This window comes from Macrobrachium nipponense, chromosome 9 (genome assembly GCF_015104395.2).
Source record: "Macrobrachium nipponense isolate FS-2020 chromosome 9, ASM1510439v2, whole genome shotgun sequence".
Lineage (NCBI taxonomy): Eukaryota > Metazoa > Arthropoda > Malacostraca > Decapoda > Palaemonidae > Macrobrachium > Macrobrachium nipponense.
In genome coordinates this window covers 83524791-83551089 of record NC_061110.1, presented here as the reverse complement: position 1 = coordinate 83551089, position 26299 = coordinate 83524791, and the positions used below count along the sequence as shown (strand labels likewise).

At 35.1% G+C, this 26299-nt stretch overlaps 1 protein-coding gene across 1 annotated transcript in view; it reads left to right on the top strand.

Moving 5' to 3' along the window:
- LOC135217960 (geranylgeranyl transferase type-2 subunit alpha-like) overlaps window positions 1-25252 on the top strand; it is an 80883-nt gene extending 55631 nt beyond the window's left edge. Inside the window, exons 6-10 of the mRNA XM_064254067.1 lie at window positions 149-249; window positions 14929-15094; window positions 17084-17309; window positions 24144-24272; window positions 24551-25252. Coding sequence (XP_064110137.1) covers window positions 149-249; window positions 14929-15094; window positions 17084-17309; window positions 24144-24272; window positions 24551-24990 — 1062 coding nt within the window. The 3' untranslated portion in view covers window positions 24991-25252. The remainder of the gene's footprint in view (window positions 1-148; window positions 250-14928; window positions 15095-17083; window positions 17310-24143; window positions 24273-24550) is intronic.
- Window positions 25253-26299: the final 1047 nt, after the last annotated feature.

Genomic DNA, 26299 nt, shown 5'->3' with positions numbered 1-26299 from the left:
TGACCACTTGTACCAAAAAGGCTTACATTTGTTGTAGTTTTTTAAAAAGGTTTATGGTTAAGTAAATTAATTAGTAAATACTGCCATCCCAGAAGCTGTTGATAGAAATGCTAAATGTGTAATTCTTTCTTCATTTTATCTATTTCAGGAATTAAAAACTGTTGTTGAAGCGGTATTCACAGACCCCTCTGATCAGAGTCCATGGTTTTTTCTTAGGTGGCTTATTAACCGACAAGAGAAGTATCCAAGGTACTGTACACATAAGCATTTTTATCTTATTAATCATAATTACTGTAGTTATAACATTTTGCTGGTAAAATTAATATCTTAAATAGATGCAGTGGAAGGTAAAGACATTCTAGAATTGTAAGTGCTAAATAATTATTAAATTGTTCATTTTATTACGTTTTTTCATAGATTTTAGTTTCTAAATGTATGATACTTTATACACTATATTTTATATGGTATGCTTAATGTAATTCTTTGAACAAGGCCTATAATCATCTTTGTTTGTCCCTTAACTTATGACTTAGAGTTCTCTAGGAAGAGTACTTTTAGACATGAGAGAAAGGGGAACATCTAGCAGAATAGCATTACGAACCATATCTTTGGTTGAATGAGAATTTTCAATATAGGTAAAAAGGTTATTTATTTTCATTCAGCCAATCTCTATTGGATAGTAAAGTTTACCAGGTAAAACCGTTCCCACTGACATTTGAGGCTCGAGTCACTGGAGAGCAACTATCAAAATTTGATTTCCAGTATATGCAGTTTTATATAGGAGCTCTTTTTAAATTAGTTGGGCTGTTACTCCTTTTTTCCTGAGTCACTTATATTTTTTTAAGAGTTATATGTACTAATCAGCTCTTACAAGGAAAGGATTTGTAAGTACTAATCAACTCTTAATTAAAAGTTAAGGCAAAAATAACAGGGATGATGATAGGACTTGTTCTGAGAACCTTACATAAACAAGGCCATATACAGTATGTACAGTGTAATAGATTATAAGTTTTAGAAAAGGGTCAAGTTTATGGGAAATTTTCAATGAAAATTACCACTGACTGATGTGAAATTACATTTTTTAAAACCAACAGTCATTTCTTAGAACCCACAAAAAATTTAGTAAATATAGTGGAACCTTGGTTTTCGTACATAATCCATTCTAGAACCTCCTACAAAAACCGAAACATACAAAAGCTGAAATAATAATTCCTATAAAGAATAATGTAAATACAATTAATGCATTCTAGACCCCCAAAAATATTATCAAAAAATACATTTTATAGGGAATAAACAGAGTTTTACATACAGAAAACAAAGAAATAAATATAAATGACTAATGTAATGAATAAATGAACATTTAACATCACTGTTACCTTTATGGAAAACACCTGTTATCATATGGAAGAAGGAGAGGAAGGAGGAGAGGTTATTGTTTGGAAGGGGAATCTCCCTCCAGAAGGACTTCTGGTATCAAGGACCTATCTGGGGTTACTTCTCTTCATTTTTTACTAGCACTATCTAAGGTTACTTCCCCTCTTCGTTTTTTACTGGGACTAGGACCATCTTGAAAGTTACTGGACCCCTGTCACACAATAAAACTATCCAGAGACATTTGTTTCTGGTGTTTCTTTAAAATTTCCCTAAAGTTAAACACGACATTGTCATTAAACATGTTAGATGGCTTATAACTTCTTTGTTGGGATGATAAATCTCCACAAAATTTTTTTTATAGCATTTTACTTTGCAAACATGTCCTTAATTCCTGAAGTAGGCACAGAATGTTTGCAAATTCATTTTCTGAATTTTTCAAACCAGCCTCTGCTATCCTTAAATTTACTAACAGCAGAGCTTGTTGAAGGCATTTTCTCACTGAGATTGGCATGCAACTTCCTCCAATACTTTTCTAAGAGTTTTTTCTTAAATTGATAGTGTTTCTCGCCTTTTTTACACAAGGGCTAGCACTTGGAACATAAAGCAGAATGAGTCACGAAAGAAGGTGGGATGTTTTGTTTAGGCGCTCGATACGGGGCCCGGTCGTGCGCTGGGCCCCAGGATGGAGCATTTCCAAGTGTACGAAAACCAAGGAAACATATGATAACTGAGACAAAATTTCATACAAAAAGTCTACGAAAACCAAAACTTAAGAATAGAGAGGCGTACGAAAACCAAGGTTTGACTGTATGTACTAATCTTTAATTGAAAAGTGATTGTAGTTTTTATATTTGATCAAGCTCATTTTCTTCCCCATTTTTAGGAAGTTTATTTTTCTCTTTTAGCCATTTTAGGACTAATATATAATTTTAAGAACTCATAATGACTTTGAATATGGTTTTGGTTGTCTTTAGACCTCAGAGTAGGATGGTGGGTGGACAGCACATCTGCAAACCAGTTGAATTTGAGGAAATATTCTGGTTTAGCCAGGTGGCATGTTTGAGTTGGACTTTGTTTCTTTTCTGAGGTCTAGTTTTATGGGCTGAGAACCTGTAAGATATTAAGAATGCTAATTATACCTGAACTTATTATAGATATAGAGTACAGGATATTGTGTCGGTTAGCTAGCATCCAGTATAGAAATAGTACAATTTATGTGGTATAATGCACCAAGAGATTCTAAGGAATTGTGTAGTACTTCAAAAAACCTCCAATATAATTGTTAGGTTACAAAAGAACTCTGTTAGTGGCCAATGATCAAGTAAGATGAAAATCCCATATTAAATTTGGCCCTTAGGTTGGATTTGATCTTTGCAGTCTGTGATCCATAGGGAACTGCTTATGAATTTTATATGTAGTTTGTTTGCAAATGGACAACTGTAACTTTCATAGAGCAGTAATGTTTCCTCTCTAATAAAGCCCATGTGGAGGACAATTATTTATCTTGAATGGCTATTTTATTTTTTGTACTGCAAATAATAAGTATAGGTATGGATAACCCAACCCTAGCAAGTAGACTCCAAGATTGAGCTTTGTTGAGTCAAGTGCAAGAAATGATAAATCTGATTTTGTTACTTATCAGATACATCTGAGCCTTGAAAAATAAAACGCCTTGTTCATTTTTGACAGAATAATCCGGTAAGTACACAAGACGTGCGAATGCTGAAACGAGCACAACCAATACTTGCTTGACTAACTGCGTGAGGTGGTTTCTTTGTAACTGATTTGTCATGCCTCCCTTGCATGCACTTCATATCAAAATATGATCTTTTATGTTTAGTGTAATTTGCTACATAGTAACCTGGCTAAGCCATTCTAGTGGAAGTGTGTTTTTGCTGAGCTATTCTTTGGGTGTGTTGACACTGCTCCATTTTTTTATAGTAACAATGAATTGGTAATCAAAATATTGCCAAGTGTTGTTCTTGTTCAGTCAGAAGTATGATAATAATTTATTTGAAGATTGATATTTTTATTTGTAGGCCTTAGAAAAGGAGTTCATTTTCAGATATGTATCATTTCTAGTTTTTTTTTTATTACTCTTTCATGCAAACATTTTGTTTTTTTATTCAAGAATTAATTATGAACTTGAAGCACTGTATTTCTTACGTAACACTTGGTAACACATAGATACAGATACTATAATGTATAATTCTTAATGTATATATATAGATATAATTCTGAACAATGCAAACATGATGATGTAAATATTATTGACTCCCTCTTAATCTATGATTCCCGTCTGACAGAGACTTGGTTTTAATTTTGTCTATTTTATTGTCAAGTGAAAGTGTTACGTGTTAAGATGTTATTTTTATCATACAAAAGTGTATGTTATATAGTAGAATATAGTTTTACAATAGTACAATCCATAACAAAAGGTATAAAACTTGTAAATGATAGTGATGGTTGCAGACAGTATTACTCAGCCTACCATCTCTGCGTTTCATACTCACAGACACATTTTATATACAGTCAGTATTTTTATTGTAAATTTATTATGACTTGTAGATGAAGAATGTTATGAAACAAATAGTATTGCATTATGAGTGGGTACATTACAAAACATATCTAAATATCTTTTGAAGGTTACAGTTACTGGATTAAAATAATACACACTGCAAGAGAGAAAGAGGGAGTAAACACCAACAGGCAGACAGTTACAGTGGTACCTCAGGATACGAAATTAATCCGTTCCGAGGCCGCCTTCGTAACCTGAGCTTTTCGTATCTTGAACCGCATTTTACATGTAAATTGATTAATTCATTCCAAGCCCTACAAAAACACCCCATTAAATTTTATAATAAAGCTAAGTTGACCAATAAACAATGAAATACAACAATTTGGACCATTCAATACCTAACTTAATACGTACTACTAATATGTACTACATAGTACCTGTAAATAAAGTGTATTAGTGTACATGGTATACAAGAAATACTGTACTTACATATGTACGTATGTAGTAAAATGTGGAACCTTACCTTTCGAGTGAGGCTATCTCCGAAAGTGGCGACAGAGGAGGAGGACGAACAGCAGAAAACTTGTACGTACATACACTTAACTTCACGAAACACATTAAAAAATGTCAGGAAAAATTAAGACTAAACTTTACGAAACACATTAACAAATGGCACAAAAGGTTAACACAACATTACAAAAAACTTAAAATTAAATTTTATTTATTCTTTTTTTTTATTTTTACATTTTTTTTTTTTTTACTTTTTTATACTTTAAAAAATTTCAATTTCTTCACCACTTTCAACTTTCTGTTTTTTCGTATCACTTGGATCTTCCTGTTTGCTTACTAAAGGCCTCTTTAATAAATAACTATCGAAGGAAGATTGCTTCTGCCTGCTTTTGACAATGTTCCTGAAACAACTAAGGCAAACGTCATCGAACTGCGCAAGCATACGACCTGTGTAAGCCTTTTCAGGGTGTGTCTTTTCTACAAATGATTGCACCTTATGAAAAGCAGCTAGAGCATCCTTAATTTCTGCTGCTGTCATAGTCGTCGTCCTCCTCCTCGCCGCTGCTAGAGAACTCTTCTTGAACGACATTATGTTGCATGGCCTCCAACTCCTTCAGGTCATCCGTCGTAAGCTCCTCTTGGTGCTCCTCGAGAAGGTCATTGATGTCGTCCTCGTCGACGACCAGCCCCATGGACTTGCCGAGTGCAACGAGCTCGTCAAGATCTGGTTGCAAAACAGTTTCAGGATCATCAGCTGTTTCTGAATCTGCACCAGCTTCGCCCACGTCGAATCCATCAAAGTCTCGGGTGGATACGGCATCAGGCCAGAGTTTCCTCCACGAAGAATTCAAGGTTTGCCTCGAAACCTCCTGCCAAGCTTGATCGATGAGTCGGATGCATATTACAATATCGAAATGCTCCTTCCAAAATTCACGCAAGGTGAGGTTTGTGGTATCGGTGATGTCGAAACATCTCTTGAAAAGATGTTTCGTATACAGCTTCTTGAAGTTCGATATCACTTGCTGGTCCTAGGGCTGGAGGAGAGGGGTGGTGTTAGGCGGAAGATAAAGAACCTTGATGAAAGAATACTCCGCTAGGATATCTTCCTCGAGGCCAGGAGGGTGAGCAGGGGCATTGTCCAACAACAGCAGACATTTCAGAGGGAGGCGCTTCTCTTCCAAGAATTTCTTCACTGTCAGGCCGAAACACAGATTTACCCACTTGGTGAACAAAAGTCTCGTTACCCAGGCTTTCACATTAGCCCTCCACATCACTGGAAGCTTCTCCTTTAGCACTTTGTGGGCCTTGAAGGCTCGAGGAGTCTCCGAATAATACACAAGTAGGGGCTTCACCTTGCAATCCCCACTGGCGTTCGAACAAAGTGCGAGCGTAAGCCTGTCTTTCATAGGCTTATGCCCAGGTAGCTTCTTCTCTTCCTCCGTGATGTCAACCGACGAGGCATTTTTTCCAAAAAAGGCCAGTCTCATCACAGTTGAAGACTTGCTGAGAACTGTAGCCTTCGTTGATCGTCATCTCATTGAACGTCTTAATAAAGGCTTCGGCTGCTTTCGTGTCTGAGCTGGCCGCCTCCCCATGCCGCACCACCGAATGGATGCCAGTCCGTTTCCGGAATTTTTCTAACCACCCATGAGAAGCCTTTAACTCTGGGGTTGGCGTCGATGTCCCTTCTCCTCCGTCGTCTTCGGCCTGGGCAATCAAATCGCCAAAAATAGCGCTGGCCTTGTGGGAGATTGCCGTCTCGGTTATCGTATCGCCAGCGATTTCTTTGTCTTTTATCCAGACAAGAAGCAGCCTCTCCATCTCGTCGTGCACATGGCTCCTCTTGTTAGACAAAATAGTCATGCCCTTGGAAGGTGTAGCTGCTTTGATGGCATCCGTCTGCTTAAGGATGGTGCCTATTGTCGATGGATTTCGGCCATATTCCTTGGCGATCACACTCAACCGCATGCCAGCCTTGGCGATCACACTCAACCGCATGCCAGCTTCATACTTTTTAATTATCTCCATCTTCGTCTTCATAGAAACCATCCTCTTCTTTCCGTGAACTTCAGCAACTTTCTTGGGACCCATGACTACGTATACAGTACGTAATTAAGTTATGTAGTATATGTACTAAAGTTCTCACACAACACGATAAAGTAGTACAACGAAATCACTAACACGAATTTACGTTAATAAACTAAATCGTACAGAATGAACGAATTCCTCGTGCGTACACAAACACGGGTGTGAAGCAGTGGGCGAAGGACGCCTTTACGTAGAGCACGATGGGAGAGATGCTGACCAATAGGAGAGCAGGATCTTATGGCGGTGACTAGCATCAGGAACCAATGGGAGAGCAGGAGGATGGTGGCGAATCTACTCAGTTGGCGGTGCGCGAGTTTTAAAATTGTTATCGGTGGTCCGGGCGAATCTTGGGACTTTACAGCAACAACCTTTCGTAACCTGAACTATTTTTGTATGTAGACCCAAAAAAATCTTCTTATTTGCTTTCGTATCTTGAATTTTTCGTAAGCTGGGACTTTCGTATGTCGAGGTACCATTGTACTTAAAAAGTGCAGTTTACATTTTGGGAAGGTGGTGATATGCTGAAATTTCTGAGCCATGTTGATGTAGCCATTTTTTCATAACATTGACTCCTATGATGATTCCTCTTCTAGATATATTTAGATATGTACCAATAATGACTTGCAGGATGCTAAATACAGTAACAAATTCCACAGTACATTCAAGCTTCATAAATGATAATAAAAAAAGTATTGTATGCATATGTTACTAAGTATATGCATTTGTCTGGTGTTATTATAGAGCAAGTATCTATTCTTTTTTCCTCAAATTTTGGTTTACCCTTAAAAATCCAGTGAACATTTCATCCAAATTTTTTGTGTTTGTACATGTTGTAAACTACTTGAGCATAAGTTATCATATATCATTGGTTGAAACACTGAGTTAATATTAAGTACACTTAATTTGACGATACCCATAGTGGTATTAATAACTACACTTAATGTGATGATACCCATAGTGGTATTAATAACTACACTTAATTTGATGATACCCATAGTGATATTAATCACATGCTTTCAAGAGAAGTTAACTTGAGCAAAACTTGGAGTACAGTACACATTGCAAGAGAGAAAGATGGGGTCAACAGACAGGCATACAGTTGCTTATGACTGTGCAATTTATATGTGACTGACAAATTAACTTAGAACATTTTCATGTAAATTTTATTATTTGTATTAATTACAGCATATATATATATATATATATATATATATATATACATATATATATATATATATATATATATATATATATAACAGATATACATATATATATATATATAGTTATATATATATATATATATATATATATATATATGTATATACATATATATATAGATATATACTATATATATATATATATATATATATATATATATATATATATATATATATATATATGATACATATATATATATATATATATATATATATATACAGATATAATATATATATATATATATATATAATATATATATATATGTATATACATACATACTATATATATATATACCATATATATATATATATATATATATATAGATATATATATATATATATATACGATATAGATATAGATATAGATATAGATATAGATATAGAGATAGAGATAGAGATAGAGATAGAGATATATATATATATATATAGAGATAGACAAGAGATATGTATATATAGATAGAGAAGAGAGATAGATATATAGAGATGATTGAGATATATATACATACATATATAGAGATAAATAGAGATATAATATAGAGAAGATATCCCATATCGAGACTATAATAGAGAGAGGATATTACCGACATATATATAGAGATAATATATAATATTATATATAATATATATATATATATATATATATATATATATATATGATATATATATATATATATATATTATAATATATAAATATATTTGTATATATAATATATATACTGTCATTAATACTGGGAATTGGTAATTGGTGTAAAAGGTATCACTTGTATTCCACTAACCTTAGCTTGCATTTCTGGATGAACAAAGAGCATCACCTGCTGATACATCCTCATGTATTTTTTGAATGACATTTGTTACATGGGTGAAGAGACAGCTCAGTCCATATTTTGCATCCATGTGTTGACTTTTGACCTTGAGAGTTTTTTTTTTATGTTATATTAAATTTCCAAATGTGATAATGAGCATGAGGATCCCAGACAAACACAGAAGTGGAGAGATGGAATGTTGTAAGAGTTAGGAAAACTATAATCAGAAAGACAGTCATGATGCTTTAGTAACAATAATAATAATAGTGCAAATCTGAGGTTTCTATCTGTATATGCCATAGAAACAGTAATAATGATGCAAATTTAAAATTTTATATAAATGCTCTACATATTCCATGCCTTTCAATATGTACTTCACAAATAGGAGACTAAATTAAAATAGAGACTAGAATTTAAAGAAACATTCAGTGTAATCACAGGGGTGTGTCATCCAGATTGGATTCTGAAAGTTTGTTTAAAAGATATAGAGTTAGTATATGAAATGAAGAGAATGAAGAATGAAATGGACTGGAGTATGTAGACATGGCAGAGGGATCATTAGAGAATGCAACATCAAGGAATATGAAAATGAAAAATTCTCAGAATCATCAGAAATAGAATAGATTATACAACGTATATATTTGTGGACCAGGAGAAGACACAATATAGGACCAAGACAAGTAATGGTCATTACAAAAGCAGAGGGTACAAGGAAGACTTGGTAAGTTAGTTATTTGGTGTACCTTAAGACAAGTTAAATAAAGTCAATGGCATCTATATCAAGGAAAGTAAGATAAGTGTTGGTTTCCATCAAGGATCAGCACTGTGCATTCTATTGTTTATCATAGCAATTGAGCCAGCTCAACAGAAATGCAGAAAAGGAGGCCCCTGGTAATGTATACAAATGACCTTGAGTTAGAATAAGTTGCAGAAATGCATGAAATATGTAAGAGAGAAATGTAAGCAAAGCCATGTATGTAAAATAAAAAGGAAAGGCCCTTTATATAAGGTGGATGTGAAGGAACTGTGAGAGTGAACTTATGTACTGGAAGTAGATGCTCCCACAAAAGATACTCAGAATGGCAAAATGTAAATGAAGTAAGGTATTTCAGTGATTGCAGTATATAAGAAGAGTAAATGTAGAGAGGGAGAAGCAGTACCATGTGTTAGAAGGGCAAACCATGCAGAATATGTCTGTTATCTAAGAAACATGCTAGAAGTCAGTAGAAAAAATAAGATAGCAATGGCACAGATGAGTTGAAAAGATTTTGCTATATTGTTGGTAAATATGTAAATATATCTGTTAGTAATCAGAATAAAACAGAAGAAACGATGATACTTTAAAAAAAATAGAGGAGTCGTTTTATAGTAGGAAGATCATATTACAGATGAGAAATGTGGAGAGCAATTGGATGTTCAGAGGATGGAAAATAGAAATTATCAAAGCTTGAGATGGTTTGGACATGTGATGAGGAGAGATGCAGCAAGTCAGGAGAATAGTAGATATGAAAGTAGTGGAAGACCTGCAGGAGGGCCCAGAAAATTGTGGAGAAATGGCATAGATGCAAATTTATACCAGTTGGGAATTCTGGCAGAAATAACAAAGTTCATGAGAAGAAAGACATTTAAAGAGAATTCACTTTACATTTATCCATGGTAAGGGAAAATCAGACTTAAAAAACATAAAGGTGATGATGTAGTAGAAAGATTCTGGGAAAGGGCAGAATATGATTCCTTGCATAAGTAACCAACAGGGGGTTACTCAGTGACAGTACTTATTGATTGCTTACAAATCTCCTTCCAACAAGGTGTGCCTGCATGATGTACATGCTTTGACCATGTTTGGCGCTTCTAGGAGGGCTACTGTCTTGCAAGACTCCATACAAACTAGTTCTTAGTTTCCCTTGGGTGATCTTTCTTACAAGGGGTTTCTTAGAGTCCCTGCTGATGAAAATGTTCACTGCAAAGTAATGATTACAAGATATACAAGCTACATAACATCCCTTATAATTAGCAAGGCCATTTTTTTCCATGATTATCTTCAGAAAGAGCAGTTAACCCTCTTACGCCGATTGGACGTATTAAACGTTGAGTCAAAATGTGTCCCGTATGCCGATTGGACGTATCATACGTCGGCTCAAAAAAGTTTTTTTTTAAATTCGCGGAAAAATACTTATAGGCCTACCAGCCGAAAACTTTTGTATCACGCGCCTTGGGTGATGCTGGGAGTTCACGGATCAAGGCATTGTTTTGTTTACAATCGCTACGCAAGCGCGAATTTCTTTCTTATCGCACTAAAAAGTATTGGTGACACATCTTGGAAATTATTTCGTCACTTTGACATAATTTTTGCACCATTTTAAATTATCCTTTACATGAAGTATTATATATAAAAATGTGCGCAATTTCATGTAAAATACTTTATGAGTTTTGAAATATTTTCATATAAATAACGATAAGTGCAAAAATTTCAACCTTCGGTCAACTTTGACTCTACAGAAATGGTCAAGAAACGCAATTGTAAGCTAAAATTCTTATATTATAGTAATATTCAATCATTTGCCTTCATTTTGCAACAAATTGGACGTCTCTAGCACAATATTTCGATTTATGGTGAATTTATGAAAAAACTTTTTCCTTACGTTCGTGCGATAACTTCCGATAAATTTTTTCGTGCGATTGTCCTAATGTTTGCACCCTTTTAAATTTGCCGTTACATAAAGTTTTATATATGGAAATGTGCGCAATTTCATGCACAATACAACTAAAAATAACCCATGGTTGTAGCTTTTATCAGTTTCGAAATATTTTCATATAAGTAACGTTAAGTGCAAAAATTTAAACTTTCGGTCAACTTTGACTCTACCGAAATGGTAGAAAAACGCAATTGTAAGCTAAAACTCTTATATTCTAGTAATATTCAATCATTTACCTTCATTTTGCAACGACTTGGAAGTCTCTAGCACAATATGTCGATTTATGGTGAATTTATGAAAAAAAAAAAAAAATTTTCCTTACGTTCGCGCAGTAACTCTTCCGAAAAAATCAGAATTTTTTTGTGCGATTGTCGAAATGTTTGCACCATTTAAAATTAGCTGTTACATAAAGTTTTATATATGAAAATGTGCGCAATTTCATGTAGAATACAACTAAAAATGATTGAAGATTGTAGCTTTTCTCTTTTTTCGAAATATTTGCATATAAATCACGATAAATAGAAAAAAAACCACGTTCAGTCAAATTTGACTTTACCGAAATAGTTGAAAAACGCAATTGTAAGCTAAAACTCTTACGGCCTAGTAATATTCCATCATTTTTCTTCATTTTGAAACAAATTTGAAGTCTCTAGAACAATATTGTGATTTATGGTGAATTTTTGAAAAATATATTTACCTTCACTCCGCGCGCCGATCGCAGCCGCAAGTCTCCAAAATACGTACATCGCATTATCCTAATATTTGCTCCTTTTCATATAAGCCTTTTTATAGAGTTTCATATATCAAAATGTGTGCAAATTCATGAAAAATACAATAAAAAATAATTGAAGGTTGTAGCTTTTTCCATCTCCGAAATATGTGCATATAAAAAAATATATACAGGCAGTCCCCGGGTTACGACGGGGGTTCCGTTCTTGAGACGCGTCGTAAGCCGAAAATCGTCGTAAGCCGGAACGACGCTTGGAAATATGTCTTAAACTAATAAAAAGTTATAAAAACCTTACTTGTAATCCTTTGGTTACACTACATGTTGTTTCCTGTAGTTTTATGTACAACCTGGAGTTATTTTCATAAAAGAATGCTGGTTCTTGAAGGTAAAAACTATTGTAATCCTCTGGTGACACTACATTCTTGAAGTTTTATGTACAACCTGGAGTGATTTTGCCAAATCTTGAGGGCTACAAGAACAGCTGATTACTATTTACGTATCATATAGACTAATTAAAGTAAACGTATCTTTAAATAGGCTTATATTATTAGTATCAACAAAACATTTACTGGCATGAGTCAGAGGCCGTTTAACGAAACGAACACTTCTCTGTCCTTACTCGGAGCGTCGGAAGACGCCTCTCTCTCTCTCTCTCTGACTCTGCTCTCTCTCTCTCTCTCTCTCTCTCTCGTCTCTCTCTCTCTCATCCTCTCTCTCTCTCTCTCTCTCTCTCTCTCTCTCTCATTGTAATCTAACCAGAAACTTCGTTTTGTTATTATTACTGGAAACAAGCAATGATTTTTTTCATTATTTGTGCTTTTGGACTGTTATATGTAAACTTTGCGCACCGCAAGCTAGTATGTATTCATTCGCTCGGAAACTAGTTCCGCATATGAGGCGTCACTAAAAAACATAGAAAAATACGACATAAAAAGTGTCGAAAATCATCATAACCTCAAAATTTTTGTTGTAATCTAACCAGAAACTTATTTTTATTAATATACTGTGCTAAACTATAAAGGAGTTTTATCATAGTATGAGTTTTTTAAAAGCGTCGTTAACTCGGAGCGTCGGAAGCGTCAGCGTCGTAACCTCGGAACAAGCGTCGTAACCCAGGACGGATTTTTCCATTGAATATTTAAGAAAAAGCGTCGTAACCTCGGAACGTCGTAAGCCGGAACCGTCGTAACCCGGGGACCGCCTGTATATCAAAATTTCGACATTCGGTTAAATTTAACTCGTCTGAAATGGTCGAAATCTGCAATTCTAATCTAAAACTCTTACAGTATCGTAATATTCAATCATTTGTCTTAATTTTGAAACAAATTGGAAGTCTCTAGAACAATATTTAGAATTACGGTGAATTTTTGAAAATAACATTTTTTTACGTCCGCGCGTTACGAATTCGTACATCATTTTGTGATAATATTTTTCCGGTGTTGCTTTTATTGTTTTACTATGTATTATATATCAAAAGGATTGCAATTTAGTGTACAATACAGCGGAAAAAAAAGTAACTCGTTAGCTTTGACCGTTTTTTGCACAGCGTGATTTGAATACAATTATCTATGAATTTTTTTTTTCGCTACCATATATCGCATTATTTACATATGATAATGATATAATTTTTCATTTCTGATGATTGCATACTAAACTTCAGGCAATGAAAAAAAAATGAGCCAAAAATGAACTCTTAATCTTCAAAACTAAGCGCGCTGTGATTTTTTGAAAAAATTTTTTTTTCCGCTTCCACGCTCACTCGAAACCGGCGCCGGCATACAGGAGAGGTTTTGATTTTTAGGGCTTCGGAGGGTTAATTGATTCCCTAAGTGATGGCTTCCCTTACTCTCCCAAGTTTAATTTTAATTCTGCCGGTTTCCAGCTTGGCACTAGTATTATCTAATGTTAAGACCGAAGGTTTGTTAGTTATGAAAAATACAAATTGGCTAAAAATTTGTCATTTCAGTCTGCTCGGAATAGAAGAGCTTGCCCTTCTGTTTTTCAGAAATAACTTGACAAAAATCTAAGAGTACAGTAAAGGATTTAGATCAGACCCGACGTTCTCTGTTCCTGTAGGTGCACTACAGAAACATTCTTTTGAAGCTGTGATCATCAAGCAGTTCATTAATTTTTTAAGCACTCTAGTAAAGAGATTGGAATTTACCTTTATCTAAAGAACTGAGAATTCATCTTAACAGGAGAACTGTTCATTTACATGAAGGCAGCAGTGCATTTCTCAGTGATCTTGTTTAGAAAAAAAAAGGGCAAAGTTCAGATCCATTCTCTTTCACAAATATTTATATATTTTTACTTCCTTTGGAGAGTAACAGCCAGGATACTGGTACAAGAAACATTTTAAGTGTGTGAAAGTCTGTAAAGTTTTTGGCTATTACCAATTTTATAGGAGTTAAATGGACAAGAATTCTAAAGAGCCACAAGTTTCCTCCCACATAAATAATAAAAATAGGTGGAATAAATAACAAAATATAAGTGAAACCAAAAGTTGGATATGAATAATTGTTTATATTTCTTGAATACAAAGTTTTTATAGGATTGTCCTCCCAGCCCCTTCCATTGGTTTTCTTCCCTTGCTTTCGTTAACGTAGACAGCTAATGATTGCATAGCATTGTGAAGTGAAAAGCTTTTACAATATTTAGTCAGATACATTTATTTTTTTGGCCTCATGGATTTCAAGACTATTAGAGAAAAATAAGGAAGAATTTATTCTGCATACATATTTATATGAATTAAAAATTTAAAATTCAGTATTGAACTATATTGTGAGCCCTTGGTATACTGACAGTTTTTAAAATTTTCATTGTAAATTATAGTTCCATTACAAAACAGTTGAATATCTTCTAAACAACACAAGGGTTGTGAAATGATCAGCAGTCTTGTATTTTTCCAGATTATTATTGTTTTGTTTGAGACACCAGATTTTTTAGCATTCTTTACTGTTCATGGTTTTGATAGTTATAATTTTGTTTTCAGGTTGATGCAAGTAGGATATGATAATGATGATGATGGTGGTTCCCTCATATGTGTATTTTCCCAACCACTGTCTTTGAAGGAAACTCCACTCTTGTCCATTAATGGTGAAGAGAGGCCCAATATTGACTGGTTTGCCCCTAATGGGGAAACTTTCTCTTATGTGTGGGTAAGTTGTTGATGTTGAATGACATATATACTTGTAAAAATATCAAATATTGTACCTTGTCCTGTAGTGTTAGAAACAGTTTTTAAACCAAGAGATTTTTTGTTGATCCATGTAAAGTTGACCCAATTACACTAACTCATAAAGTTGAAAGAAAAGGATCCCACCACACATGCCCAGCTCACAGTCCACTATTTGTTAACAAAATTTCTCAGTCTTCTGTGACAATTTGTACTTGGAAGAGTGAAGAGAAGAAAGGAGGGCTAAAAAGACTATTTTGCATAACTTTTTTTCTTATACAAAAACCGTTGGTCATAATTAGCCTTCATTGTTATTTAAGGGGGAAGACGAAGCCAGAAAGCGTCAGAAGAGAATAGAAGACCAGGATACATGAAGTTTGTTCCTATAGACAGTGGAACCAATGGTAATCTTGGAAATCCTGTTAACTTCCATGAGTAATGGATGCAACAGAGGACATATCAACGTCAACCAAATGAGAGGCTGGTACTTTAAGAAAAACATATCACCTTGTGTACAAAAGGGATGAGGGGTGAAGTGATGAAGAGGAGGATCAAGAACTAGAATCCCTAGACAGTAGGGCATGATCCACTGTGACATAGTATACACTGATACAAGCTTGATGGCACGCGCCACACTGCCCACACGTCATCTCACCGATGCTGTAGTTTGCACGGTTGATACAAAAGTATACAAACCTACGTTCCCGACATTCCACATTTCACACCAGGGTGAAGAAACAAGATCCACTCTTCTTTTATTATTATAGAATGCACCAGAAGGGTAGATTAAAGCATGAAAGTAACTTGTCAGTGTCAAAAGCCTACTGTATGAAGAAAAGAGAGCTCCTGGTAAAATGAAGTAGTACATAGAGGGCATTGCTTTTGAGCTGGATGAGGCCTCCTCAGAAACATTTACTTCTATTTGCTCAGAAAACTATGAAAGTCAGCAGGAAAGAGAGTTCTTGAGAGAGTCTGATTTTGGCAATTCGAGAGTAAAGATGGATGAGAGCAAGAAGGCCAGAAAGATATTAATCACTGAAGGCACAATTTGAAGGCTCCCATCAAGCAGAAAAGGAAAACTTCAGGAGAACAGGGGAAGGCATCAAAAGGTTTGGGAGTTTAAGAATGAGCCTTTTCCAAAAAAAAAGATTCACAGATGTAAGTTGCAGGTACAAATTACAGTCCCTTCAGATACCTGTAGGTGAGATAAGGGAGACTGTTGAAAGAGGTATGAAGCCCACTGAAGCACCAATAAGCAGTGAGGATAAACAGCAACACTTCTTTGATGAGTATGGTGTCCAATGCTAGCCCTAAAAGCAACAAATAAAGGGAGCGAGGGCCCCCATCAAGAGGTAACTTGAAGGCTCGTGGAAATCCTTGATACTGCAAGAGTCAGAGGGTGGAAAAGCACAAAAAGCTTTCTTACTGCCAGAAACCTGCTTCTTCCGGAAGCCTGAGGAAAGGGGAGAATGAAGATCTGTTTCAAGAACAGAGTAAATGAAAATAAATTTTCTCTTTAGAGAAGATATTGGTTGTTCAGGAACCAAACCATTGCAAACAAGTTTTTTTAAAAATTTCTATTTCATTTTTGTATTTAAACATGAAATATAATGACTGCAGTTACTTACAAAAAGCATGATTTTTTTCATTGCGTAGTTGTGCATCACAGCCAGCAGGTTAAGTACATTATGATCTGACATCCTAGAGGACTAAATATTGTACTGAAAATAATTTCTGTGTAAAGAGGGTCCAGCTAAATAATTTTTCATAAATTTGCAAGTGTGGCTGCTTATGTCTCTCTTCTTATTTGTATGTCAAGTATAATCCTGCTGTTTATTATAATGTCATAAAAGTTAAATTTCTTTAGTGTTTTTATAATGGAAATACTTGATCACTGATAACTGGCAACATTTCATGCATTCTCATAGTACTGAAGTTTTCAAGTACAAAGTGAGTACCTATTCTTTTTCAGGTTACAAAGTTTAATCTCCCATCATCAGAGGACAGTAGCATCACATTGTCAAGGAGTGGATTAGAGGAGAAAACAGTTACAGTACCTGCTGGTTCAACACGTTTTGTTGAGTGGATGACTGAGTTAGGAGTGTGTGGGGAAGAGTTGTCAGATCTTACCCGATCTACTCTAGAGGAAGTGAAAGAAAACTGCGTTACTCTAGATGAATTGGATCCTGATAATAAATGTGAGTTGCAGAATGATTTTTGAATAATGTATGATGAAATTTAATTAGAGTCTGTTCACCTATATCATTGGTAATTTGGAAGATAAGGTTACTATCCACATTACCCCAAACTTATGGTAGGTACTGTATAATACTATACACCTGATATTAGGCAAATAATGTTCATACTTCCCCATTATCCAAGTTTCCTTTTAAAAACTGCCATCATAGAATACTGACATAAAGTTTTAAGCCATGATTGTAACATACCACCACTGCATATGTATAAACTTATTGATAATCAAGCAGTATACTAAATACAGAATTGGAGTAAGTATAGGATGCTCATTTTGCTTTAAAAATGTGCAAAATTACTTAAGTAACACAGTTAACATTTAGCACAATAATAATAGATGCATGAGATATGATTGATGGCAGGATGCTGATGGCAGGATGCAAGTATTTTATTTAAATAGGTTATATCTTCTAGAGAAGATAGAGGATTCTGCTGGTTAGTTTTGCTTTAGTTTGTGTATTGGTACTTGTGCAACACAACGTGTATGAAAAAGATTTCTTATACATATGTCATAGCAAGTGATATTTAGTATACATGTAGTAACAAGTCATATTTAGTTCACATATACGTAACAACAAGTGCTCAGTGGAGAGCAAACAGAGTGGTGATAAAGGTTACTATAGCTTAGTTAAACCACCAGCATGTATCCATTCATAGCTTGTTACCCACATAGGTAAACCACACTCATGTGGCTCTCTCAGTCAACTAGATTGGAGTAGTTTATTTCCCAGTACTTTTGAGTGAGGACTTGAAATTGCTGTGCCCTACCTGAAATAAGTGTATATGTGTACTAGCAAAATGACAGTACAGTACACAGCAAAAACAGCACAGATATCAAAAGCATAAGATGTAGCTACAATCATCACAAAACACAAGCAGCATACATAGTACATTAAATACACAAGAATACAAATCCAAACACCATACATTGATTACACAAGAGTACAAGAAAGAAAAAGCACATACTAGTACTTACACGCAGAGAAGCAATAAACATGAAAGATATCTTTTATTAACAGCAATAGATGTGACTGACATCTAAGAAAAAACAGGTATTAAGAACAAATCACAAAAATTAATTGAACTCCTATCTAGGAAAGACTAAAAATAATACCAGGAGGATGGCCAAGAAACACCCCCGATGCTTTACAAAAAAGTATACAAGACCAACGCTAGAAGAAATAAAAGCAATGCAGGAAAAACTTGAAGTAGCTTGCGCACAAAAATAAAAGAAGGTAGCATGATAAACCATACCTCATAGCAGGAACTAGGTAAAAATTTGAATAGACATAAAGATATTCTGATATGACAAGTATAATGTGATAAATGGGGGACATGAAGAAGCTGAAAAATCTCAGAATTACACAAGGCATTCACCAGGGAAAATTCACAACTGAATATCAGCAGTTGTTACCAAGAGCTGGTGCTAACCCATCCTGGAAGTGATGAATCACTATTTATGCAGATTTGCTATAAACAAATTTAAAATACTGAAACTAGAAGGTGACTTAACAATAAAAAGAAAGAAAAGGGATATACAAATGCCTTTTGATTAATATTAATGCTAGAGACTTTCAAGATTGCCAAATAGAAATAGCTACAAAAAATATAATAGTTTTAACAGTACTAGACCTCTGAAAGGTGAAGAGGTTTGTTGGTTCCTACTAGCACTTGCATGAACTATTGCTTTCTTGTCTGGAAAACAAAAGGCTTAAACCTAATTTGAGATTTCAAATGTGGGTGAAGTGTGATTGATTAGGTTGTATTGAAATATCTTTTTCAAAAGATTAAAAGTGTGAGTGGAGTGAAGGTGATTGAAAGTTTTTCCACCTACATTTCATACTTTTATATAAGTTTATATATCTCCACAGGCATCATAAAATATAATCACAGATGAAAAACATGGTTACAAATATTAGAAAGAGAAAAGGGGAAAAAACCTTTTAATTATATAAGAGAGAGAGAAAAAAAAAGTTGGGGATCGTGTGCAGATATTAAGGGCGCCGGCCGGCTAATGCCAATTTTTAAGGACAGGACTTTGAATATTTATACCACTTATTAAGGTGACTTGGGACATCTCCAAACCGCATATGATTTTCGCCTCTGACCTTCGGTTTTGTGACGCCAGGGCAATTTATCCCGCGAAAATAACCATTTTTCAAATTCTATCTCCTCCCTTGATATTTAATATTAAGACCTAGGATTACTTCCATATATAGACCTGATGTAGACCTCCAGTCAAATGAGGAGTTTTTTTTCTAAAAGTCATTTTTTTGTAGATATGAATTTTTCAATAAGGTAAAAAAATAAACCCTATAAATCAGGAGAAAAAAATTTATAAAAAAAAAAGACGAAACAAAAATTGGAAAAAAGGGCTCTATTTGATTGTTCTACAATGTCTTTCTGAGTTATATACCAAATTCCAATGTTATAGCTTTACAACTAAGTGAGAAGATAGATTTTGAAGGTCAATAAGTATAGTTTTGAGATACGGGCGTTCAAAGTTTTCCTTCGTACGTATTTCTATAAAGACAATGTTAATAAATAATGATTATTATGAATGTATATTTCTTTTTTGTGTATTAATAAACCAAAACTATTTTATTTATCATAATTTAATCATGAATGATGATCCCTTTGCTCATATATTGTAGCCTGGGGCACTGCTTGAGGCAAGATGGTGCACTCCTTCCTACGCAACTCTCTCTCTCTCCCCTTCACTAACTCGGCTTATTACAGCGAATTTTCTTCTTCTGTATGTTAGCAAGATGTTTTCCTTGTATTTTCCTCTTTGGCATGATGAAATTCTTGCCGAAACAAAGATAAACAAACATAAATGCAAGAGAGTGTCAGAGGTGAAACTCGGTGTACTCTCTTTTTACAAAGACAATTTAATAAATCATGATTATTATGAATTTCATATTCCATTTTGGGTATTAAAAAACCAAAACTATGTTATTTATCATAAATGAAGATCTCTTTGCTCAAAGATCGTAGCCTTTGGCACAGTGTGACGTGTGCTGTCAGGCAAGACGGGGGCGTTACTACGCAACCCTCCCCTCTCTCTTCACTAACTACGAGTATATTATGATATTCTGTAATAATACTTGAGCGATTTTTCTTCGTCTGTTTGTTAGCGAGATTTTTTCCTTGTCTTTTCCTCATTGGCATGAGGAAAAGACGAGGAAACATACGTAAAAGCAAGCGAATGTCAGAAGTGAAATCGAACGTGTAGACTACTTGAAGTTTGTGCTCGCACTGATGGTTGGACTTGGTAGCTGACTGAAGTGAAGTCTCCCTTCTCGACTCGGGGAATGTCTACAGATGCCATTTCTCCCAATTTCTTTGACAATAATTATCAAAATTTACGATAATAGAAGAAATATTGCATTTTCTTGTACGGATCAATGTTTTAGGCTTATTGAGTTATGTTAACTAATTACCCTTGTTAGTGTTTCTGCATATAACGTAAGATATGCAGCTAAAAAAAAGATTAATTTTGTATATGTATATTCGTTATATAATCTGTGCGCATGTATCACGTGGTACGTCACGTGACATGCCATGACGTCATCACAAAGAATGTTGGCCGTGAATGATTGGACCTGCGGCAGTCTTCTAGGAACAGCGAGTTAGTAACATTCAGCTGGATAGCTTTTTTGCGTTTAACACTGGTAGCAGAGCGTGGTTGGAGAGATCATAATGGCGTCAAGCAAGTGGCCACCTAAGTTCAGTGATGAAAGCGCATATGAAAGCTGGAAGAACGACATAGACATATGGTGTGAACTGACCGAACTGCCGAAGAGCAAACAAGCACTAGCTATACACCTGTCCTTGGAAGGGCGCGCCAGAGTGGCAACCTCGGAACTGGAGACAAGCGATCTAAAAAAAGAAAATGGTGTGAAAACTATAATAGAAAAACTTGACAGTTTGTTTCTTGCTGAAAAAGGGCATCGGCAGTTTACGGCCTTTCAATAGTTGTATAATCTCAGAAGATCAGAGAATACGGAAATAAGGAAGTTCGTTTCTGAGTTTGAGCACACATACTTTAAGTTCAAGAAACAAGAAATGGAACTACCTGATCCCGTAATGGCGTTTATGCTTCTTGCGTCATGTGGTTTAAGTGACAGTGAGCAGCAACTAGTGATGTCAGCAATCGCAGAGGTATCGTATGATAATATGAAATCTACGTTAAACAGAGTGTTTTCTGGCAACATCGGAGAAAAAGATAGTAAGAGTGTGCAGAGACTGCAGTATACCTGGCTAGAATTCTGTGCAAAATTTCTGGATGTAGGAGCATGAAAATAAAATGTTTCGTTGACAATAAAAGCCTCGTTGACGCTCTTCATTCCTACAAGAATGTGGAAGATAAGAGATTGAGAATTGACATAGCTGTTTTGCGAGACATGCTAGAACGTGGTGAAATTACGGAAGTGGTCTGGGCAGATACATCACAGCAACTGGCTGACTGTCTGACAAAGAGAGAGGCGTCGACCGAGCGGCTACGTGCTGCGGTCAGCAGAGAATGAATGGAGACGACAGCAGTTAAAACTCTCCTTCCAAGACAAAGAAAGAAGGGGGAGAGTGTTAGTGTTTCTGCATATAACGTAAGATATGCAGCTAAAAAAAAAGATTAATTTTGTATATGTATATTCGTTATACAATCTGTGCGCATGTATCACGTGGTACATCACGTGACATGCCATGACGTCATCACAAAGAATGTAGGCCGTGAATGATTGGACCTGCGGCAGTCTTCTAGGAACAGCGAGTTAGTAACATTCAGCTGGATAGCTTTTTTAATTTCCAAATTATTAATGCCAGCATCTTTCACAAGTTTAATTAACCTTGAAGCTGTAGGATGGCCAAACTGTTTGTGTAGTTTCAAAGCAGTCTTTCTCACATCGCTTCCCCACAGTGTTGCCAGTGCTATGGTTTGGCAACACTGTCCTAGTCAACCTGACACGGGCATTAAATAATGACCCGATGATGATGTCTTCAAATCAATCAATTTCCCACACACATTTACCTGATCTGTTCCAAAGTTTATGATCATTTTAGCCTTCTTCATTGGATAGCTTTTTTGAGTTTAACAACCCTGTAACTACGAAAGTAAGAGGAATTTTGACGAAATATTTCGTATACGTAGTCTCAATTGCCATATGAAGCTCCATGAATTTTTTCATGACTGCATTTTTCGCCCTATAACCCCATATATAATTATGGGTTCCAGCTGGCCCCCTTAAGACTACAGAAGTGTTAGTTGACACTCAACCCAACCCATAGTTTTGGGCCTCAATTAAATTATGATATTTTTGGTATACAGGTTCATTAATACTCTTTTACCAGTTCGTATGTGAAATGGTTACATCTTGATGCTGGAATCCTTAGCTGCATTTTATGTACATCGGTAACACGTACAATCCTTGAAGGTCTTGTAACGTCAGAAAGCATTTTGTTCTTTCATAATTAAGGTATAGAAAGGAAGACCATTCTACTTTACTACAGTCTTATGATCTGTTAACATTGCTGTCATGAAATTGCAAGTTGTAGCTGTATGTTGGAGAAATAAAGCTCCAAAGTTTACTAGCATTAAAAGGCATAGGATTGCCATGTCTTCTTTCATTACTTTTGCCATTTCTTATACAGTCTTAGACCTTATGGTAACCTTCTGTAATAGAAAGCCAGTCTCTCGGAGCTGCCACAAATTTCATTCAAATTTTCATCCTAAGGGCTGTACTCTGTTAACTACCTTAAAATTAACAAATATCTTGGGCACCACATAAACTAATTGCCTTTTCAGTTTTCCTAAGGTCTTTCCTTACCTTACTGTATAGAGATAGGTTTATCAACACTAAATTTTAGTTAAACCATCTACTTTATTTCTTCTTTGTTCATATGCGAACAAACCCTCGGTCTTAACAACAGGATAATTTCTAGCGCCTAGCAGATGAAAGCAAGGAATCTTGTGATATCTGGCAACGCATGCGTAGTATCCATTAGATTTTTTATCTTTATGTATTCTAATTGTTTTCCAAATACTTCAGCACTGATGCTTATTTGGCATCATAGTTATACAAAAGAAAACAAGTTTTGAATGCAAAGAATGCAGCATAGCTAGTCACAATTAATAACTATTAGTGAAGGACAAGGAAACAGGGTTGTTGTGCACCCACAAAAATTATTTCATCACTACAGTAAATCCATCTTTCATAAACCTCACACTGTGTCATGCTTTTTTAGCTGAATAGGCCTTTCTCAAGTTTGTGGTGCAGCCATGAAACAAAGACAAAGTTGGATGATACAAGGGAAGGGGTTAGTGGCATCACCCACAAATAAGCATTATTGTGAGTGTCCCAATCAGTCTTCATACTTAAGCCACCCACTCATGTATGCAAGAAGCTTTCCATGCTCACTTATTTTGCCATAAAGCTACTTGCGCTGTTAGTAGTTCATTGAAATTTACAGCAATGTTATTAATTTATTGCCCCTGGTTTAACAGCTGTTAAAATTCATAACCTATGCTTTGTATGTGAATTAAGTAATAGAAATTGGTATCAGGGGAAAATGTCCTGTATATATACATTAAACAAGAAGAGATATACGTATTAGCTTATACACCTGCAAACATAAAAGAATCCTTAAACCTTATACAGTACGTATTACACTTAAAGTTTTTTTTTTTTTTTTTTGGGTTGCTTCTGTTTTGTTCTTTGTTTTCAGGTATTTTCATTTTTAATGCCAGATTGTATTTTTGACCTCAGTAACTTTATTTACAGGGGTGCTGTTAACATTGGTGGACATCTTGTGGGCTTTAGATGCAAGAAATTACCAAGATAAAATCAGGAGTTATCTATCACAGCTTGAAGCACTAGATTCTCTTCGTGCAAATTACTACACTGATATGAGTAAGAGTTTTAGTTTTATATGAGATAAATATTAACCCTTAAAGGACAGGCTAAATATATATTAAGCACACCCCTAGACTGGGCTGAATTTAAGGTTAGCCAATTATTTAAAAAATCAGTGGTCAGAGGAAGATATACATGCATATGCATGCAGTATATATTTAGAAAAATAATGTTCAAAATTTTTTGTACCTTCCATTGAATTGATGACTCCCTTCACACAGGGTTAAAGCAATGTTACTGTGATATGTCATTAAAATTCTTTTCTGTATTTTCAGAAAGCAAGTTAGCTATGGAAACTTCTCTTACAAAGCACCGTATGAAGGCAGAAGGAGATAGCACATTCAAACTAAATGGGAGCAACCTCACAATGATTCCCTTTTCTCATCTTCTCGCATGTTCTGTCAGCGTTGACCTGAGTCACAATGAAATCACATCATTAAACCCCCTTAAAAATTTGGTGACTTGCAGGGAACTAGTTTTAGATAGCAACAAAATTAGTGACCTTAGTCCTCTTAGTGGAATAACTTCTCTCTGTAAGTTATCCATAGCTAATAATGAAATAGCTTCATTTGACCAAATTATGTGTTTAAAGAATTTATGCAAATTAGAAGTATTAGATGTAAGTTCTAATCCTATCTGTGATGATGTAGATATTGAAAGCAAGATTAAGGAACTATTGCCCGTTGCCAAGTCTATTAAAGTTACATGTACCTAAAATCTGATGTCTGCCTCTGTTGCATCAGTTGCCATAGTATTTTATATTAAATGAATGATTGCAAGAAACCTTGATAATTTGGCTTTTAATACTAAAGCACTTAGTACAAAAAGTCATGTTTTATGTGTGATATGAGTCATGTCCTCAGTGAGGCAATCCTCACCACATTAGGGAGAAACCATTTAATTCTCTCTCTCTCTCTCTCTCTCTCTCTCTCTCTCTCTCTCTCTCTCTCTCTCTCTCTCTCTCTCTCTCTCTCTCTCTCTCTCTCTCTCTCTCTCTCTCACACAAAATTCTATGTTTGCAAATACTGTACTGTATTATTCTTGTATGGATGCTAGTTCACTTGGGGCTGACAATATTTATACTGTTTTTGCTGCCTGAAGTAGCCTCCACTTATTGGCACATCGGTCGGTGTTTTGATTTTACACCATCTTGGCTAACGATGATGTTAACAAGATTTTCGGTGTCAGTAAGTGATTTTTGGTGCCAGTAAGCAGTTTATAAGCATCTGTGAGCAGTTTATTAGCATTTGTAAGCATTTTATCGGCTCGAACAGAGTGTTAAATGCTATTTATTACATAATTACCACGATGTTCCAGTTATCAACGATTTTCGGTTATCAGTGCTTTGCCGGGAACTGAACCCATGCCATTAACCGGAGACTGCCTGTACCCTCATTTTGTTGTTATTTGGATGCTTTTGAAGCAGCATTTTATCATTTAGCAAATCATGAGGTTAAGCCACAAAATAATGTCAACTTATGGAGCACGTTAAGTACCTTGGCATATGGCACATGCATAAACTGATGTACCTCGACCTATGTAGTTTTGGCTGAAGACTTTTTTTTTTTTTTTTTTTTTTTTTTTTTTTTTTTTTTTTTTTTTTTTTTTTTTTTTCTTTTTTTAATGGCAGATTTTGTTTATAAGAATGGAAAAAATACAACTGCCACTTAAGATAAGTACATTGGTCAGCAAAAATATTTAAATGCTAAAACATTTAAAGCCCCCTAGAGCAATTAAAAAGTGCAGTCACATAAAAATAAATATTAAAATGTAAAGTAATGTAATGTAATTCATAAAATTACTTAAAAAGCTTAAAAATTTTTGAATATTGTCTTATGTACATGGATTTGGTTCCCATAGTGCCAGCATTCTGCTGCAAGGCATTGATGGTTCATGGCATTCATTCTAACTTATGTTTGTGTAGGCGTTATTTTCAATGTCTCTTTATGCTGATTTGTGACTTTGATATTCATCACACTGGTAGTGCTATTCCTGGTGCTACAAAGTTTCCTGTTATATCTCTG